The sequence below is a fragment of the Mesoplodon mirus genome (genome assembly GCF_964341445.2).
Source record: "Mesoplodon mirus genome assembly, chromosome: 4".
In the NCBI taxonomy this organism is placed as follows: Eukaryota; Metazoa; Chordata; class Mammalia; order Artiodactyla; family Ziphiidae; genus Mesoplodon; species Mesoplodon mirus.
This window is the reverse complement of record NC_138979.1, coordinates 102,277,612-102,298,222: the sequence shown is the minus strand read 5'-3', so window position 1 is coordinate 102,298,222 and position 20,611 is coordinate 102,277,612. Positions and strand designations below refer to the sequence as shown.

The 20,611-nt window shown below is 41.4% G+C and overlaps 1 protein-coding gene across 3 annotated transcripts in view; it reads left to right on the top strand.

Moving 5' to 3' along the window:
- Positions 1-305: 305 nt before the first annotated feature.
- TUBGCP4 (tubulin gamma complex component 4) overlaps positions 306-20,611 on the top strand; it is a 58,911-nt gene continuing 38,605 nt past the window's right edge. For 2 of the 3 annotated variants that reach the window (XR_014293717.1, XM_082617370.1), the window contains exons 1-5: positions 306-418; positions 14,573-14,701; positions 17,821-17,943; positions 18,330-18,383; positions 18,820-18,876. Coding sequence is in view for 2 of the 3 variants with exons in the window: in XM_082617370.1 (XP_082473496.1) it covers positions 341-418; positions 14,573-14,701; positions 17,821-17,943; positions 18,330-18,383; positions 18,820-18,876 (441 nt within the window). In the remaining variant the exon portion in view is untranslated. Of the gene's footprint in view, positions 419-14,572; positions 14,702-17,820; positions 17,944-18,329; positions 18,384-18,819; positions 18,877-20,611 lie in introns of those variants that run through there. The other variant, XM_082617371.1, reaches the window with a different exon arrangement.

Here is a 20,611-nt window from a genome sequence, read left to right as displayed (position 1 = left end):
AGCCTTCCAGTCCAGCTCCCAAACCGGAAGTCCGAGCGGGCGACCCGGGCGCTGGAGGCGCATGCGCAAGGGAAGCTCCCGCGACTCCTGCGGAGCACCAGCTGGAGCCAGCGAGTGGGCCCAGGCGAGCGCGGCTCACTTCCGGGACGCGGCGCGCCGACCCCTTCCCGGCTTCCCGTCAGCTCTCCTCAGCAATAGTCTCGGCGGGTACAGGCAGGAGGAGCTGCCCGTCCCGGGGTCCTGTGCGCGTGTAGAGGAGGGAGCGCTCGCCTCTTTGGTCGCCTGGTGAGGCCCTGGAGGAGGGTGCGACGGATATAGGGACTCGAGGTCCGCCGTGGGAATGATCCACGAACTGCTCTTGGCTCTGAGCGGGTATCCAGGGTCCATTTTCACCTGGAACAAGCGGAATGGCCTGCAGGTACTGTCCGCCTCAGAGCGCGGGAACTAGCGAGAGCGGAACGGGTGGAGCGAGCTAGTGCCAAGGGGAGGAGTCTGAGGGACCGAGAAGGCGGGGCTTGCAGGGGCCGAGGCGTGGGGGGCTTGTCCCTGGGTAGGTAGCCGGAGGGCTCAGTAATTGTATGTGCTTTTAAACTGAGTTTTGAAAGCTAGTCCAAATACATAGTGCCTGACACACAATAAGGGTTCAGCCAGTTTTTGTTGGACGAAAAAGTGAGAGTGTTTCCCTTATTACTCCTCGACCGGGAAATTTCTGCACTAGGAGAATTTGGAGGGGGGTCTTCATGTAACCAGGAATGTGTGAGGGGGAAGGGCTATGTGCTATATGCTTTATCTCATTTAATCTTCACAACCACCTATCTCCATTTCAGAGATTAACTTCAGGTGTCAGGGATCACGTAGCGATTAGCAAACTTGGTCTTGAACCCAGTTTTTTTTTTTTTTTTGGTAGACTTTTTAATGATGGCCATTGTGACTGGTGTAAGTGGTATCTCACTGTACTTTTGACTTGCATTTCTCTAATAAGTAGGGATGTTGAACATCTTTTCACAACTAAAGGGTATTTAAAAAATACTGTCCTCTATGTATATATAGAGTTTATTGCTGTTATTACCATAGAAAATAATCTGCATTCGTTATTGGTGGTGGGATTGAAACAAAATACAAATCTGATATATTTTAAGATTTAGGAGTGATTTTAACCAGTTTACTTAGATTTAAAGATGAGAAAACTGAGGCAAAGTGAAGTTAAGTTACTTGTGAAAGTCAAAGCTAGTAAGTGATGAAGCAGAAATTCAAATCCATGCCTTTGTTATTTTATTTTCTTATATTTTGACTGATGGGTTTAGATTTGTATTGTTTAATTTCCAAGTATTTGGAGGGGTTTTTCTAGATATCTTAATGATTTCTAATTTAATTGCATTATAGTCAGAGAACAAGCTCTGTCAGATTTCAAATTTTCAAAATTTTGTTGAGCCTTATTTTTATCCTTGGTAATACTCCTTTTCTTGAGACCTACTTTGTCTGATAGTAACATAGCCAAGCCTGACAGAAAAACAGATTTTTATCTTTACTGTATGGTATGTCATTTTCCTTCTTTTTACTTTCAAACTATGTCTTTTTTTAATTCTTATTTTTTATTTTATTTTTATTAGTTTCTGCTTTATAACAAAGTGAATCAGTCATACATATACATCTGTTCCCACATCCCTTCCCTCATGCATCTCCCTCCCTCCCACCCTCCCCATCCCACCCCTCCAGGCAGTCACAGAGCACCGAGCTGATCTCCCTATGCTCTGCGGCTGCTTCCCACTATCTATCTACCTTACGTTTGGTAGTGTATATATGTCCATGCCTCTCTTTCGCTTTGTCACAGCTTACCCTTCCCCCTCCCCATATCCTCAAGTCCATTCTCAAGTAGGTCTGTGTCTTTATTCCCGTTTTACCCCTAGGTTCTTCATGACATTTTTTTAAATTCCATATATATGTGTTAGCATACGGTATTTGTCTTTCTCTTTCTGACTTACTTCACTCTGTATGACAGACTCTAGGTCTATCCACCTCATTACAAATAGCTCAGTTTCGTTTCTTTTTATGGCTGAGTAATATTCCATTGTATATATGTGCCCCATCTTCTTTATCCATTCATCCGATGATGGACACTTAGGTTGTTTCCAGCTCCAGGCTATTGTGAATAGAGCTGCAATGAACATTTTGGTACATGTCTCTTTTTGAATTATGGTTTTCTCAGGGTATATGCCTAGTAGTGGGATTGCTGGGCCATATGGTAGTTCTATTTTTAGTTTTTTAAGGAACCTCCATACTGTTCTCCATAGTGGCTGTACCAATTCACATTCCCACCAGCAGTGCAAGAGTGTTCCCTTTTCTCCACACCCTCTCCAGAATTTATAGTTTCTAGATTTCTTGATGATGGCCATTCTGACTGGTGTGAGATGATATCTCATTGTAGTTTTGATTTGCATTTCTCTAATGATTAATGATGTTGAGCATTCTTTCATGTGTTTGTTGGCAGTCTGTATATCTTCTTTGGAGAAATGTCTATTTAGGTCTTCTGCCCATTTTTGGATTGGGTTGTTTGTTTTTTTGCTATTGAGCTGCATGAGCTGTTTATAAATTTTGGAGATTAATCCTTTGTCAGTTGCTTCATTTGCAAATATTTTCTCCCATTCTGAGGGTTCTCTTTTGGTGTTGTTTATGGTTTCCTTTGCTGTGCAAAAGCTTTGAAGTTTCATTAGGTCCCATTTGTTTATCTTTCTTTTTATTTCCATTTCTCTAGGAGGTGGGTCAAAAAGGATCTTGCTGTGATTTATGTCATAGAGTGTACTGCCTATGCTTTCCTCTAAGAGTTTGATAGTTTCTGGCCTTACATTTAGGTCTTTAATCCATTTTGAGCTTATTTTTGTGTACGGTGTTAGGGAATGATCTAATCTCATACTTTTACATGTCCCTGTCCAGTTTTGCCAGCACCACTTATTGAAGAGGCTGTCCTTTCTCCACTGTACATTCCTGCCTCCTTTATCAAAGATAAGTTGACCATATGTGCGTGGGTTTATCTCTGGGCTTTCTATCCTGTTCCATTGATCTATCTTTCTGTTTTTATGCCAGTACCACACTGTCTTGATTACTGTAGCTTTGTAGTATAGTCTGAAGTCAGGGAGCCTGATTCCTCCAGCTCCATTTTTCGTTCTCAAGATTGCTTTGGCTATTCGGAGTCTTTTGTTTTTCCAAACAAATTTTGAAATTTTTTGTTCTAGTTCTGTGAAAAATGCCAGTGGTAGTTTGATAGGGATTGCATTGAATCTGTAGATTGCTTTGGGTAGTAGAGTCATTTTCACAATATTGATTCTTCCAATCCAGGAACATGGTATATCTCTCCATCTATTTGTATCATCTTTAATTTCTTTCATCAGTGTCTTATAATTTTCTGCATATAGGTCTTTTGTCTCCTTAGGTAGGTTTATTCCTAGATATTTTATTCTTTTTGTTGCAATGGTAAATGGGAGTGTTTTCTTGATTTCATTTTCAGATTTTTCATCATTAGTGTACAGGAATGCCAGAGATTTCTGTGCATTAATTTTGTATCCTGCTACTTTACCAAATTCATTAATTAGCTCTAGTAGTTTTCTGGTAGCATCTTTAGGATTCTCTATGTATAGTATCATGTCATCTGCAAACACTGACAGCTTTACTTCTTCTTTTCCAATTCGGATTCCTTTTATTTCCTTTTCTTCTCTGATTGCTGTGGCTAAAACTTCCAAAACTAGGTTGAATAAGAGTGGTGAGAGTGGGCAGCCTTGTCTTGTTCCTGATCTTAGTGGAAATGGTTTCAGTTTTTCACCATTGAGGACAATGTTGGCTGTGGGTTTGTCATATATGGCCTTTATTATGTTGAGGAAAGTTCCCTCTATGCCTACTTTCTGCAGGGTTTTTATCATAAATGGGTGTTGAATTTTGTCACAAGCTTTCTCTGCATCTATTGAGATGATCATATGGTTTTTCTCCTTCAACTTGTTAATATGGTGTATCACATTGATTGATTTGCATATATTGAAGAATCCTTGCATTCCTGGAATAAACCCCACTTGATCATGGTGTATGATCCTTTTAATGTGCTGTTGGATTCTGTTTGCTAGTATTTTGTTGAGGATTTTTGCATCTATGTTCATCAGGGATATTGGCCTGTAGTTTTCTTTCTTTGTGACATCCTTGCCTGGTTTGGGTATCAAGGTGATGGTGGCCTCGTAGAATGAGTTTGGGAGTGTTCCTTCCTCTGATATTGTTTGGAAGAGTTTGAGAAGGATGGGTGTTAGCTCTTCTCTAAATGTTTGATAGAATTCGCCTGTGAAGCCATCTGGTCCTGGGCTTTTGTTTGTTGGAAGATTTTTAATCACAGTTTCAATTTCAGTGCTTGTGATTGGTCTATTCATATTTTCTATTTCTTCCTGAGTCAGTCTTGGCAGGTTGTGCATTTCTAAGAATTTGTCCATTTCTTCCAGGTTGTCCATTTTATTGGCATAGAGTTGCTTGTAGTAATCTCTCATGATCTTTTGTATTTCTGCAGTGTCAGTTGTTACTTCTCCTTTTTCATTTCTAATTCTATTGATTTGAGTCTTCTCCCTTTTTTTCTTGATGAGTCTGGCTAATGGTTTGTCAATTTTGTTTATCTTCTCAAAGAACCAGCTTTTAGTTTTATTGATCTTTGCTATCGTTTCCTTCATTTCTTTTTCATTTATTTCTGATCTGATCTTTATGATTTCTTTCCTTCTGCTAACTTTTGGGGTTTTTTGTTCTTCTTTCTCTAATTGCTTTAGGTGCAGGGTCAGGTTGTTTACTCGAGATGTTTCCTGTTTCTTAAGGTGGGATTGTATTGCTATAAACTTCCCCCTTAGAACTGTTTTTGCTGCGTCCCATAGGTTTTGGGTCGTCGTGTCTCCATTGTCATTTGTTTCTAGGTATTTTTTAATTTCCTCTTTGATTTCTTCAGTGATCACTTCGTTATTGAGTACTGTATTGTTTAGCTTCCATGTGTTTGTATTTTTTACAGATCTTTTCCTGTAATTGATGTCTAGTCTCATAGCATTGTGGTCGGAAAAGATACTTGATACAATTTCAATTTTCTTAAATTTACCAAGGCTTGATTTGTGACCCAAGATATGATCTATCCTGGAGAATGTTCCATGAGCACTTGAGAAAAATGTGTATTCTGTTGTTTTTGGATGGAATGTCCTATAAATATCAACTAAGTCCATCTTGTTTAATGTATCATTTAAAGCTTGTGTTTCCTTATTTATTTTCATTTTGGATGATCTGTCCATTGGTGAAAGTGGGGTGTTAAAGTCCCCTACTATGATTGTGTTACTGTCGATTTCCCCTTTTATGGCTGTTAGTATTTGCCTTATGTATTGAGGTGCTCCTATGTTGGGTGCATAAATATTTACAATTGTTATATCTTCTTCTTGGATCGATCCCTTTATCGTTATGTAGTGTCCTTCTTTGTCTCTTCTAATAGTCTTTATTTTAAAGTCTATTTTGTCTGATATAAGAATTGCTACTCCAGCTTTCTTTTGATTTCCATTTGCATGGAATATCTTTTTCCATCCCCTTACTTTCAATCTGTATGTGTCTCTAGGTCTGAAGTGGGTCTCTTGTAGACAGCATATATATGGGTCTTGTTTTTGTATCCATTCAGCCACTCTGTGTCTTTTGGTGGGAGCATTTAGTCCATTTACATTTAAGGTAATTATTGATATGTATGTTCCTATTCCCATTTCCTTAATTGCTTTGGGTTCGTTATTGTAGGTATATTCCTTCTGTTGTGTTTCTTGCTTAGAGAAGTTCCTTTAGCATTTGTTGTAAAGCTGGTTTGGTGGTGCTGAACTCTCTCAGCTTTTGCTTGTCTGTAAACGTTTTAATTTCTCCATCAAATCTGAATGAGATCCTTGCTGGGTAGAGTAATCTTGGTTGCAGGTTTCTCTCCTTCATCACTTTAATTATGTCCTGCCACTCCCTTCTGGCTTGTAGAGTTTCTGCTGAGAGATCAGCTGTTAACCTGATGGGGATTCCCTTGTGTGTTATTTGTTGTTTTTCCCTTGCTGCTTTTAATATGATTTCTTTGTGTTTAATTTTTGACAGTTTGATTAATATGTGTCTTGGCGTATTTCTCCTTGGATTTATTCTGTATGGGACTCTCTGTGCCTCCTGGACTTGATTAACTATTTCCTTTCCCATATTAGGGAAGTTTTCAACTATAATCTCTTCAAATATTTTCTCAGTCCCTTTCTTTTTCTCTTCTTCTTCTGGAACCCCTATAATTCAAATGTTGGTGCGTTTAATGTTGTCCCAGAGGTCTCTGAGACTGTCCTCTGTTCTTTTCATTCTTTTTTCTTTATTTTGCTCTGCATCAGTTATTTCCACTATTTTATCTTCCACCTCACTTATCCGTTCTTCTGCCTCAGTTATTCTGCTATTGATCCCATCTAGAGTATTTTTCATTTCATTTATTGTGTTTTTAATCGATGCTTGATTCATCTTTAGTTCTTCTAGGTCCTTGTTAACTGTTTCTTGCATTTTGTCTATTCTATTTACAAGATTTTGGATCTTGGAAATAGAATCTTGGATCAGCTTTACTATCATTATTCTGAATTCTTTTTCAGGTAGACTGCCTATTAGCTCTTCATTTGTTAGGTCTGGTAGGTTTTTATCTTGCTCCTTCACCTGCTGTGTGTTTTTCTGTCTTCTCATTTTGCTTATGTTACTGTGTTTGGGGTCTCCTTTTTGCAGGCTGCAGATTCGTAGTTCCTGTTGTTTTTGGTGTCTGTCCCCAGTGGCTAAGGTTGTTTCAGTAGGTTGTGTAGGCTTCCTGGTGGGGGGGACTAATGCCTGTGTTCTGGTGGTTGAGGCTCGATCTTGTCTTTCTGGTGGACAGGTCCACGTCTGGTGGTGTGTTTTGGGGTGCCTGTGGCCTTATTATGTTTTTAGGTAGCCTCTCTGCTAATGGGTGGGGTTGTGTTCCTGCCTTGCTAGTTGCTTGGCATAGGGTGTCCAGCACTGTAGCTTGCTGGTCGTTGACTGAAGCTGGGTGCTGGTGTTAAGATGGAGATCTCTGGGAGATTTTCGCTGCTTGATATTATGTGGAGCTGGGAGGTCTCTTGTGGACCCGTGTCCTGAAGTTGGCTCTCCCACTTCAGAGGCACAGCACTGACTCCTGGCTGCAGCACCAAGAGCCTTTCATCCACCTGGCTCAGAATAACAGGGAGAAAAAGTAGAAAGAAAGAATTAGTAGAAGAAAGAAAGAGAGAGGGAAAGAAAGGAGGAAGGGAAGAAAGGAAGGAAGAAAGAAAGAAAGGAGGGAGGGAGGGAGGAAGGATGGAAAGAAAGAAAGAAAAAAGGAGGGAGAGGGAGGAATGAAAGCAAAAGGAAGAGTGAATGGAAGAAGGGAGGGAGGAAGGAAAGAAAGAAAGAAAGACAGGAGGGAGGGAGGGAGGAAGGAAAGAAAAAGAAAGTGGAAAGAAGAAGGGTGGGAGGGAGGGAGGAAAGAAAAAGAAGGAAAGGATGAGCAGAGGGAGGGAGGGAGGAAGGGAAGGTAGGAAAAACAGAAAGAGCAGGTAAAGTAAAATAGAATAAAGTATGAAATATAGTAGCGTTATTAAAATTAAAAAGTAATTGTTGGAAAAAAACCGGACAGATAGAACCCTGGGACATATGGTGGAAGCAAAGCTATACAGAGAGAATCTTACACAGAAGATTACACATACACATTCACAAAAAGAGAGCAGGGGGAAAAATCGAAAATCTTGCTCTCCAAGTCCACCTCCTCAATTTGGGATAATTCGTTGTAAAAAGAGGAAAAGGGCGAGAAGTCTGAAATCTTGCTCTCTAAGTCCACCTTAATTTGGGATAATTCGTTGTAAAAAGAGGAAAAGGGGGGAAAGTCTTAAATCTTGTCCTCAAAGTCCACTTCCTCAATTTGGGATGATTCGCTGTCCATTCATGCACTCCACAGACGCAGGGCACATCAAATGGACCGTGGAGCTTTAATCCGCTGCCTCCGAGGCTGCACAGAGAGATTTCCCTGTCTCTGCTCTCACAGCTCCCGGGTCTCAGCCTTGGACCTGGCCCCGCCTCTGCGCGTAGGTCGCCGGAGGGCGTCCGTTCTTCGCTCAGACAGGACGGGTTTAAAGGAGCCGCTGATTCGGGGGCTCTGGCTCACTCAGGCAGAGGGGAGGGAGGGGCGCGCAGTGCGGGGCGGGCCTGCGGCGGCAGAGGCCGGCGTGACGTTGCAGCAGCCCGAGGCGCTCCGTGCGCTTTCCCGGGAAAGCCGTCCCCGGGTCCCGGGACCCCGGCAGTGGCGGGGTGCACAGGCCCCCCGGAAGGCGGGGCGGACAGTGACCCGCACTCGCACACAGGCCCCGCGGCGGCGGCGGCAGCAGCAGCCCCAGCGTCCCACGCCCGTCTCCGAGGTCCACGCCTTTAGCCGCGGCTCGCGCCTGTCTCCGGCGCTTCCCCAAGCAGCCCTCTTAATGCCCTCTCCTCGAGCACCAGGAAACAAAAGGGAAAAAAGTCTCTTGCCTCTTCGGCAGCTCCAGACCCTTTCCCCGGACTCCCTCCGGGCTAGCCGTGGTGCACTAACCCCTTCAGGCTCTCTTCCTGCCGCAAGCCCCAGTCCTCTCCCTGCGCTCCGACTGAAAGCCGATAGGGAGCCTCAGCTCCCAGCCCCGCCCGCCCCAGCGGCCTGAGCAGACAAGCCTCTCGGGCTGGTGTGTGCCTGAGGGCACCGATCCTCTGTGCCGGAATCTCTCCGCTTTGCCCTCCCCACCCCTGTTGCTGTGCTCTCCTCCGCTACTCCGAAGCTTTCCCCCTCCGCCACCTGCAGTCTCCGCCCGCGAAGGGGCTTGTAGTGTGTGGAAACCTTTCCTCCTTCACGGCTCCCTCCCACTGGTGCAGGTCCCGTCCCTATCCTATTGTCTCTGTTTATTCTTTTTTTTCTTTTGCCCTACCCAGGTATGTGGGGAGTTTCTTGCCTTTTGGGGGGTCTGAGGTCTTCTGTCAGCGTTCAGTAGGTGTTCTGTAGGAGTTGTTCCACGTGTAGATGAATTTCTGATGTATCTGTGGGGAGGAAGGTGATCTCCGCGTCTTACTCTTCCGCCATCTTCCTCCGGGCCACTCTTTGTTCTTTTTGTTGTAAGTCTTGGTTTGCGGACGAGGTTCCGCCGCCGTAACTCCGTTTCAGCTGCTTCAGTTCCCTAATTCTTATTTTATTTTAATTTTTTTTGTTACATCACTCTGTTATTGGTCAAATCAGTCATACAGTCAACTGGGTCATTCCATCATTGGATGACTTGAATAATATATATATATTTTTTATACAGCAGGTTCTTATTAGTCATCAATTTTATACACATCAGTGTATACATGTCAATCCCAATCGCCCAATTCATCACACCACCACCACCACCACCCCGCCGCTTTCCCCGCTTGGTGTCCATACGTTTGTTCTCTACATCTGTGTCTCAATTTCTGCCCTGCAAACCAGTTCATCTGTACCATTTTTCTAGGTTGCACATATATGTGTTAATATACGATATTTGTTTTTCTCTCTCTGACTTCACTCTGTATGACAGTCTCTAGATCCATCCACGTCTCTACAAATGACCCAATTTCGTTCCTTTTTATGGCTGAGTAATATTCCATTGTATATACGTACCACATCTTCTTTATCCATTCGTCTGCCAATGGGGATTTAGGTTGCTTCCAGGACCTGGTTATTGTAAATAGTGCTGCAATGAACATTGGGGTGCATGTGTCTTTTTTTTTTTTGCGGTACGCGGGCCTCTCACTGTTGTGGCCTCTCCCGCTGCGGAGCACAGGCTCCGGACGCGCAGGCTCAGCGGCCATGGCTCACGGGCCCAGCCGCTCCGCGGCATGTGGGATCTTCCCGGACCGGGGCATGAACCCGTGTCCCCTGCATCGGCAGGCGGACTCTCAACCACTGCGCCACCAGGGAAGCCCTGTAATTCATTTCTAATCTCATAGCGTTGTGGTCAGAAAAAATGCTTGAGGGCTTCCCTGGTGGCGCAGTGGTTGGGAGTCTGCCTGCCGATGCAGGGGACTCGGGTTCGTGCCCCGGTCCGGGAGGGTCCCACGTGCCGCGGAGAGGCTGGGCCCGTGGGCCATGGCCGCTGGGCCTGCGCGTCTGGAGCCTGTGCTCCACAATGGGAGAGGCCGCGGCAGTGAGAGGCCCGCGTACCGCAAAAAAAAAAAAGAAAAGATGCTTGATATGATTTCAATTTTCTTAAATTGGCTGAGGCTTGATTTGTGACCCAAGATGTGATCTATCCTGGAGAATGTTCCATGCACACTTGAGAAGAAAGCGTAATCTGCTGTTTTTGGATGGAATGTCCTATAAATATCAATTAAATCTATCTGGTGTATTGTGGCATTTAAAGCTTCTTTTTCCTTTTGAACTCAGTTTTGTCTGGCTCCAGTATCTGAACCACTCTTTTCTACTCCTGCTTCCAGTAATATTATCTAATCATCTCCATAACTTAGTAACTTAGGTATTGTTGGCCCCAGTTTACAAATGAGCAAACTGAAGTTCAGAGAACTTTATGGTGGCTAGTCTTGATAAGGCAAGATTTGAATCTAGCTCTGTCTGATCACAAAGTCATGCCTGTTCCTATGAGAATTGGTAGTATAGGCTGTAGAGGAGTAGAAAATTTACATTCTTGGTCTATAAAATTTATAAATCAAACAGATTCCTTTTGTTATTATTTCTTTTCTCCTGTAAAACTAGCACAATGCCAGGAATATAGGAGAAAAATATTCAGGAGGTAATTGTTTGTGCCTGATTGTTGGAAGTAAAAAGAGATGAAAGAATATGGGAACAATAGCTGCCTTCCTTTTTTTCTTATAAAAAAGTCTCAATCGGATATTTTCCTCCTTAAGTTCTCAGCTTTAAAGTTACCTTCTCAGAAAAACCTTCTCTGACCACCTCTTTAAGTATACTCCTTATGCCATTATTTTCTATCACAGCAACTTGTTTATTTCCCTTATAGGACATCACAGTTCATATTATTTATTGTTGTTACCTGTGTTTAGTCTTTCTCTCACATAGATTGCCCATGGGGGCTAAGACCACAGTGGTCTTCTTCATAGATGTACCAGGAGCACCTAGTACAGTTTCTGCCACATAGTAGGTATTAAGCTATTTGTGAAAGAAAAAATGCCACCAAAATCAGCAAATATTGCATACTTTCTGCAGAACGGTGTTTTTCACATTTCGATAAAGGGAAAAATTGTCATGAATGCCCAGTGTTGATAAAAATAAGTTTATTGTAATATTGAATATGTATACACATTAAGCTAAGTATAAACTCAAGTATATTGCTCTTAAACAACTGTAAAACCAGTTATTTTTACAAAGTAAATAAAACTACCAAACTGATAAATTCAAATTAACGTTAATCTAATGCAGCTTCTCAGCATTGGCACTACTGACGTTTTGGACTGGATAATTCTTTGCTGTGGGGGCCGTCCTGTGCATTGTAGGATGTTTAGCAGCATCCATGGCCTCTACTTGCTAGATGCCAGTGGTATCCCCTGAGTTGTGGCAACCAAACATCTCCAGACATTACCATGTCCCTTGGGGGCAAAATTGCCCCCACTGAGAACCACTGATCTAATGTAATATATACTGTTGTTTTGCTAAAACTAAATTGTCAACATTGAGTTAAATGGTAGAATGCAGATCTGGCTCTCTGTTTTCTATTTTGACTTCAGTAACTCTAATGAAGAGAATGCCTGTTCATATAAGTAGGTTGTACCAAATGGTACCAATAATTTTAAGCTATCGTTTGTTGTTTCAGAGTAACCAGACCTGGAACTTTTCTAAAACTCTGCCAACAAACACTGCTCAAATGCCAATTTTAATAGGAGTATCACTTAATAACTGAGTAGAGCTGTCCTAATAATAAAAAATTGCTGACATGTATTGAGCACTTGCTATGTGCTTGGCACGTGTGATTTACATGTATTAATTTATTTAATCCTCACAATTATCATCTTTATAGGTATGAAAACTGAGGCACAGAGGGGTATTGCTTGCCTAAGATTTCAAGCAAGTAAGAGGCAACTCAGGGATTCACACCCAGGCAATCTGGCTCCAGATTAAGGACATGTCATGCTACCTTTTAAGTTGTTAACTTGAAGGTATGGTTAGCATTGTGTCATTAAAATCTACATTAAATGGATTCCTAATCAAATTATTGTGGAATCAGTTAACAGAAAAATTCTTCTTTGCCTATTTATTACTACAGTTACTGTTACATAAAGATGGCTTCCACAAAATACAATACAATATGAATGTGAAATATTCTGCGTTCCTTGGGAGTAGTAAATATGTCTGATTTTGTTCACTATTTAATCTTGGAATGTTAGCACAATGCCTGGGATAAGTACGTGGTCACTAAAAGTTGGTTGATTCTCCAAAGAAGATATACAATGGGCAACAAACAAATGAAAAGATGATCAGTATCGCTATTCATTAGGGAAATGCAAATCAAAAGCACAATAAGCTATCATTTTATACCCTTTAGGATGGTTATTACCAAAAAAACAGAAAATAACAAGTGTTGGTGAGGTTGTAGAGAAATTAGAACCCTTGTGCATTGCTGGTGGAAATGTAAAATGGTGCAGTCCCTGTGGAAAACAATATGGTGACTCCCCCAAAAATTAAACACAGAATTACAAATGATCCAGCAGTTTTATTCCTGGGTATATACCCAAAAGAAGTGAAAGCAGGGACTCAAATAGATATTTGTACACCCATGTTCATAGCAGCATTATTCACAATAGCCAAAAGGCAGAAGCAACTCAGATGTCCATAGACAAATGAAGTGAATAAACAAAATGCGGCATGTACATACAATGGAATATTATTCAGCCTTAGAAAGGAGAGAGATTCTAACACGTGCTACAACATGGATGAACCTTGAAGACACTATGCTAAGTGAAATAAGCCAGTCACAAATGGATAAATATTGTAGAGTAGTCAAATTCACAGAGACAGAAATTAGAAGGGTACTTGCCAGGGTGTGTGTGGGAAGGAACAATGGGGAGTCATCATTCAAGAGGTACAGAGTTTTAGTTTGGGAAGATGAAAAAGTTCTGGAGATGGATGGTGGTGATGGTTGCACAACAAAGTGAATGCACTTAGTGCCACTAAACTGTACACCTGATAATGGCTAAAATGGTAACTTTTATGTATATTTTGCTATGATTTTTTTCTTAGTTGATTGAATGAATACATTCTCCCCCTACTATTTTTCTGCTTGAACTGCTGTGAAGTCTTTACATACCATACTAGGCTATCATTTGGCCATGATTTAAATTAAAAATACAAATGAAAATATGGACACTAAATTATATGTCCAGTTATAAGGTGCTTTTACAGATTATAATATGCTACGTTAATTTTACATTTTTATCAAAATGAAAACAAAATTTAAATTTTCATAGAGAATTTGTAAATCCTAAGAATATGTCTGAGAAACCTCTGGAATCTACAGAACCAAGAGTGAGCAACATTGCTCAAGAGACTTTGTTGCAACCAGCTCAAAAACCCTATATATCCTTATAGACCATCCCAGGAAGATTCCATAAGGAATAGGTAATATACTTAGCCATGAAAAAGAATGAAATCTTGCCATTTGCGACAACATGGATGGGCCTGGATGATATTATGCTTAGTGAAATAAGTCAGACAGAGAAAGACAAATACTTTATGATTTCACTTATATGTGGAATTTAGAAAACAAAACAGACAAACATATCAAGACAGAAACAAATGCATTGATATAGAGGACAAATGGTAGTTGCTAGAAGGGAGAGGGATGGGGGAGGGATGAAATAGGTGAAGGGTATTAAGAGGTACAAACTACCAGTTACAAAATAAACAAGTCACGGGCATGTAATGTACAGCACAGGAATATAGTCAGTCTCTTTTTTAATAAATTTATTTATTTTGGGCTGCGTCGGGTCATTGCTGCTGCGCATGGGCTCAGTAGTTGTGGCTCGTGGGCTCTAGAGCACAGGCTCAGTAGTTGTGGCACACGGGCTTAGTTGCTCTGCGGCATGTGGGATCTTCCCAGACCAGGGATAGAACCTGTGCCCCCTGCATTGGCAGGCGGATTCTTAACCACTGCGCCACCAGGGAAGCCCCTAGTCAGTCTTTTATAATAACTTAGTATAGTGTGTAATCTGTAAAAATACTGAATCACTATGTTGTACACCTGAAACCAATATAATATTTATACTTCAGTTAAAAAAAAAACAGGTAGTAGTGGCTGCCTCTGTGGAGGTTGACTTATTTTTAATGTATACCATTTTGTACTGTTTAAATTCTTTACCATGCATTACTGCCTATTTCAATAAATAATTAAGTTGGGACTGGGGAACAACGTCTTTGTAGTGATTTGGAAATACTTTTGTTATCTAGAACTTACCAGTCTTAAATAGCCATCTTGCAAAGGGAGACAATCGTTCTAGTGAGCAGTGAGTAGCGGGCATCAGCATTTTTAGCATTATTCCTCTCCTGCAGGTGTCACAGGACTTCCCATTTCTCCATCCCAGTGAAACCAGTGTCCTGAATCGACTCTGCCGGCTGGGCACAGACTACATTCGTTTCACAGAGTTCATTGAACAGTACACGGGCCATGTGCAGCAGCAGGTAGGTTCCTGTTCTCAGGGAATGTACATCTCCCTAGGCCTGGAGCTATGTCAAGCTTTCAATGAATCCATTGGTAATTCATGTGATATAAGTGTCAAGAAGTTATGAATTTCTCATCACTGGAATTATTCAAGTGAAGGCAAGGTGACTGTACCTCAAACAAGGGAAAATATACATGGGGACCAATTTAGGCAGATGGATGTAAGAGAAAGTATGCTTTGCCCAAGTTTTAAGAGACCTGAACTAAATCAGTTTGAGCTGGACCAGAATTCCAGTCCCAGAGGTGAAAACACAAAGCATTATTTAAAATTCCTTTGCCACTCTACTTCTAACTACTGCAGTCACATTGAGGCAGGCAACTAAAATCTTCAGGCTTCCTTTTTCTTATTTGTAAATAAGAGTTAAACTGGAGAAGGTTCTCGGCATGTGGTAAGACTTAATAAATATTATTGATTAATATAAATTAATTGGAAGTCAGTGCTTTATAGTGTAGAGGCCAAAGATTTGTTTCCTGTCCATCACTTACTGGCCATAGACTGCTCAGCAGTAACCTGAGGCTCGGTTTCCTTACCTATAAAATGGGGATAGATAGTACCTATCTAATAGGGTTGTGGGGATTAAACAAGGTAATTCATGTGAAGCGCCTGGCATATAGTAGACACTCAAAAAAATTTTTTTTTTTTTTCTGTACACGGGCCTCTCACTGTTGTGGCCTCTCCCGTTGCGGAGCACAGGCTCCGGACGCGCAGGCTCAGCGGCCATGGCTCACGGGCCCAGCCACTCCACGGCATGTGGGATCCTCCCGGACCGGGGCACGAACCTGTGTCCCCTGCATCGGCAGGCGGACTCTCAGCCACTGCGCCACCAGGGAAGCCCTCTCTTTTACTTTTAACAGTCTGCAATTCTGTCAGTGGTAAGTAAGAAGATTGCTGCATTGTGTGACTCTGATTCAATGATGACTATTTCCCAGTGGAAAGAATGATTCTGGTCGAAGAGAAAGGCAAAGACTTCTAGAAAGGAAAAGGAAGGATGGTTTTCTGAAACAATGCAGTCAGTACCACCTGGCCCCTGTTATATAAACTGGTTGTCAGGTCCTTGGTGGTAATCTATGGGACAAAGGAGTCAGAATAATGCCTTATATTTTCATCTCTGGGACAGGGATTCTGATTCAAACAGATTTTGTTGCAGAGAAAAGAATTTAAAATCTAATCAATGCCAGGGACTTCCCTGGTAGTGCAGTGGTTAAGAATCCACCTGCCAAGGCAGGGGACACGGGTTCGAGCTCTGGTCCAGGAAGATCCCACATGTCACAGAGCCCGTGAGCCACAACTGCTAAGCTGGTGCTCTAGAGCCCGTGAGCCACAACTACTGAGCCCACGTGCCACAACTACTGAAGCCCGCGTGCCTAGAGCCCATGCTCCACAGCAAGAGAAGCCACCGCAATGAGAAGCCCGTACACTGCAACAAAGAGTAGACCCCGCTTGCCACAACTAGAGAAAGCCTGTGTGCCGCAACTAGAGAAAGCCTGCGTGCAGCAACGAAGACCCAATGCAGCCAAAAATAAATAAATAAATTTATATTAAAAAAACCTAATCAATGCCAGTTTGCTATGAAGTCATAATAATGAGAACACAATGATCAAAGTTGGAACCTGTATACATATTAATATAGATGAAAAAGGCTCTTAAGTGTTTGTGTATAACACTTTAAAAAAACCAAACCTGTCCTATATTCGTGTGACTATGTGGATCTTATATGTGAATTCCTACTTTCCCAAATTCTAAAGATATTTATAGTACCTCTTTTTTTTTTTGAAAAGTAAAAGCAGTCTCATTTTTTCTTTCATTTTGTGATAAATGAAGACATTCAGTTCTCTGGAATGACACAACCAAAACAAAATCACCTGGTTGTAAGCCAACCTGGTCTGTTTCACCCTATGCCCATGCTGTTCTTATTATAGCTGGAAACATTTATCTCCAGGAACCACTAGTATCCTATGCAGCATCCTCTGGCTACAGTGTGCCTTATAACCTCTGAGCCCAAGCTTCCTACCCCATTTGTTGCTGAATTCTGCTATGGTATCTACCACCACCAGAGCCTGACCACGCAAATCAGTACATAGCCAGAAAGGCTAGTCATCATGGCCTCTAGTCAACTGTTAATTGCAGTTCCCCCGTGTAGAAGAAGAATGCTTTTATAAAAAAACTTCAGCTTTCTTGAAAGACAAACCATATTTGTTAATAGCCTCTTGGTGGGTGTCTTCTAATTCCCCACATTGGCTATCAGGTTCGTGTTTTTGATGAATTGCCATCTAGGCAGGAGAAGGGTTGTTAGAAGGAGGACTGAGGTCATTTTATTTATTCAGTAAATAGTTACCATCTGTTCAAAGAACTGTGCTAGGAAATGAAATGCAAAGATGAACAAAATATGGGCCCCTTGCTTCATGAAGCTCTTGGTCTAGTGAGGGGACAGATAAACAAAAGTTCAGTTCCAGCTCTAAACAGGGATGCTGTGAAAGCAACAAAGGGGAGCTATTAATTCCCTAGGGAGAGTTAGAAAGGGCTTTGCAGGGAAGAGGTGCTGGAGTTGGGTCCTGCAGGAAGAGTAGGTATGTGTCACAAACATGAGCACATAGTTATAAGCAGATAACACTCATTCACAGGGGTGAGAGATAGAAACAAGGCACATTCAGGGAACTGCTGAGTAATCTGTAAATGAAGATGTGAAGTTAGAAGTTAAAGATAATTTTGGAGAGAGAGTAAGGGCCAGAATACGGAAGTTGTTGTATACCATGTAGAGGGGTTTAGATGTTATTCTGGGGCAAGGGGAAACCACCAAAGGGATTTAAGCTAGAAGTTATAAGGTTAGAATTGAGTTGTTGAAAAACCTCTAGTGACAGTATAGAGTAATACCTGGTTGTTTGTAACATCTGAGCCACTTGGAAAATGAAAACATTATCACATTTTAAAAGGTCTCTTCACTCAGGTTTTCCTCTCATTGAAGCACTGCTTTGATAGGGAATTATTTAAACAAAAAAAAATGCCATTAATAAAGGATAATGTCTTCCTTGGGTTTCAGGGTCTGAGCTGAAAAGTTGACTTCTCTTTGTTTGATTTCAGGATCACCATCCATCTCAGCAGGGCCAAGGTGGGTCACATGGAATCTACCTAAGGGCCTTCTGCACGGGGCTGGATTCAGTTTTGCAACCTTATCGCCAAGCACTGCTTGATTTGGAACAAGAGGTGAGAAGAAATACGGGACAGAACACCTCTGGGACAGCAGATGAGGACATGCTCCTGATTTGAAATGCCCTTTGATACGGTCAGGTGGTTAAGAATGAGCTATTTTCGGCATGGCTGGAGGGTAAGTGTGCTCTCTGTGATTGCCCAAGCCATGATCGAAGTGGCAAGCAGATCACGGCAAAGGTTCCTGAGTGAGTTTAGAAGAGCCCTAGCTTTGGTTTTGTTATCACCTGAAAATCAACATTAATAATCTTCTATAAATGATCAATTCTCAATACCCTAAAATGAACCCTAAGCCTAACTCTCACATTTGCTTCTGGTTTTCATAGATGAAATAGATTCGAGATATTTTATATGGAGCCATAATCAGTGTTTTTTTGTTGCAGTTCCTGGCTGACCCCCATCTCTCCATATCACATGTCAATTACTCCTTAGATCAGGTATGATGCCCAGATAACAAAATGCTTTGGAATCTGTTGATATCATTAGAATAATCTAACTTAAAATATTATTTTTGAGAACTTTTTTCCTTCTGGATTCAGAGCCCAGCATTTGATATTTTGTATGCTTTCCTAGATCAGAACTGTTTGAAAAGTTCCAAATTTAGTGAAAACTTACTGTGTGATGTTAATGCTCTAGATTGGCCTCAGTATTAGCAATTATGCTCAAACATAGAAACTGCTTCTGTCTGCCATTCTCTTTCTATCTGCAGCCAACCCCTGTAGCAGATTGCCTTAGGATACTGGATCTTGGCTGTTCTGTGGTATTGCCATCATTATGTTAAGTGGGACTATTTAGAAACAAAGGCATTTCCTGAGTTAATTTTTTTTCCTTGTATTTGATTATATACCATCCTAATTATTCTCTCCTTTGCAGTTCCAGCTCCTTTTCCCCTCTGTGATGGTTGTAGTAGAACAAATTAAAAGTCAAAAGGTGAGAATTTTCCTTTTTCCTTTTGCTCTGGTAAGCACCAAGGAAATACTCATAATTAGTTTTCCTTTACATTCTTTTTTGAAGAGCCTAGTTTTCAGTAGTTTTTATTATTTATTTATTCATTCAGTGATATCTGCTTGAGTATCATGCTAAGTATCAGGAATGCAAAAATAAGTTAGGACCCTGCCATTAAGCACCTCCTGGTCCAGAAGGTGGGGGAAATGATAATAGATATACCCAAGAATGCTGCTGGGTAAGAGAACAATGCTATGGATACTTGGAGGTGAGAGCATTTTACACTAAGGATTCAGAACTGTTGGTTATGGATCTTGAAGAGAAGCAGAAAGTTAATCCTTAGAAAGAAAGAAGGTAGTAGGTTTATTGTTAGGGTACTGGCAGTTTTCTGAGAATTGTTAAATCATTGGGTGAAACCCAGATGTTTATTAGTTAAATATGCCTATTCTTATCACAAGTTTTTATCATATGCATTGAAAAGTTAGGGTCTGCAATGTCCAGAGAATGTCTTTTCTGGGTAGAATTAATAATTCTGAGATGCTTTGAGATTTTACATTAGAAGAAGTATCTGCTGGTTCATAATTAGATCAAAAAGGACAAATGGATTAAATATGTTTAGTTCATTCATGTTCTTAAGCTGTTATATTTGTGCCTTAGCTTATTAAGAGTGTTCATTTGAATATAACTAGTTACCTAGTCAGTTTGCCAGGTTGCTACTTCATTTTTTTGCTGTATAAGTCTAGAAACTTACCCTCTGCTGCATTCATTCTGTGCTAGCAGAGCCAGCAAGGGAGGTGCTGTTTGACCCTGCAAAGCTGATGTCCCTCATCAAATAACATCGAGCTTTTATTGTGCACTTGCTGCATACCAGGCACTGTGCTAAGTGCTTTACATACATTATCACAGTCAATCCTCTAAAAAATCAAATAGGTTAAGGAATGTGCTTAGGGTCACACAGATGGTAGTAAATGGTACAACTAGGATATAAACCCAGGGCTGTCTGACTCCAAATACTATGCTCTTAACCACTCTACTAAACCATCTCCCAAAATTGGAGGGGAACTTCTAGGTAAGTGGGGTTAGTGTAAGGGTCCATACATGCCGGCACATCTCAGTTGACTTTGAGCTTCCATTGGCCACAGGAAGGAGAGTGGAAAATGAGTAGAGGGATTGCAGATGGGTGAACCTTCCTTCCTGCCGAGGAGGTTGTAGGAAGCTGAGTGCTAAGGCTCAAAAAATGAGGTTGTGGGTGAGAATGGGGGAGTGCAAACAGGCACAGGGGATCCTTTTAGAGTGATGGAAATGTTATAAAACTGGATTACGTTGATGGTTGCACAATGCTGTAAATTTACTAAAAGTTGTTGAAAGTACCCTTAAAATAGGTGAATTTATTGTATATAAATTATACCTCAATAAAGCAGTTAAAAAAAAAAACAGAGGCAAAAGGACATTGAAAGAGGAAGCAGATTTTTAGAAAAGTGTATACCTTGTAAGTAGTCTGAATTAGGCCTTAATCTGAAGTAAGAGCTTTCTTTACCTCTTTTCTTGGAATTTCAACTCTAAATGATTCTGGTTTTTCCTTAGTGCAGTAGTTCTCAAACTTCATTGTGCATTAGAATCACCTGGAGCAGATTGTTAAAATCAGATCGCTGGGCCCTACCCCAGAGATTCTGATTCAGTAGGTCTGGAGTGAGGCCCAAGAATTTGCATTTCTTACAAG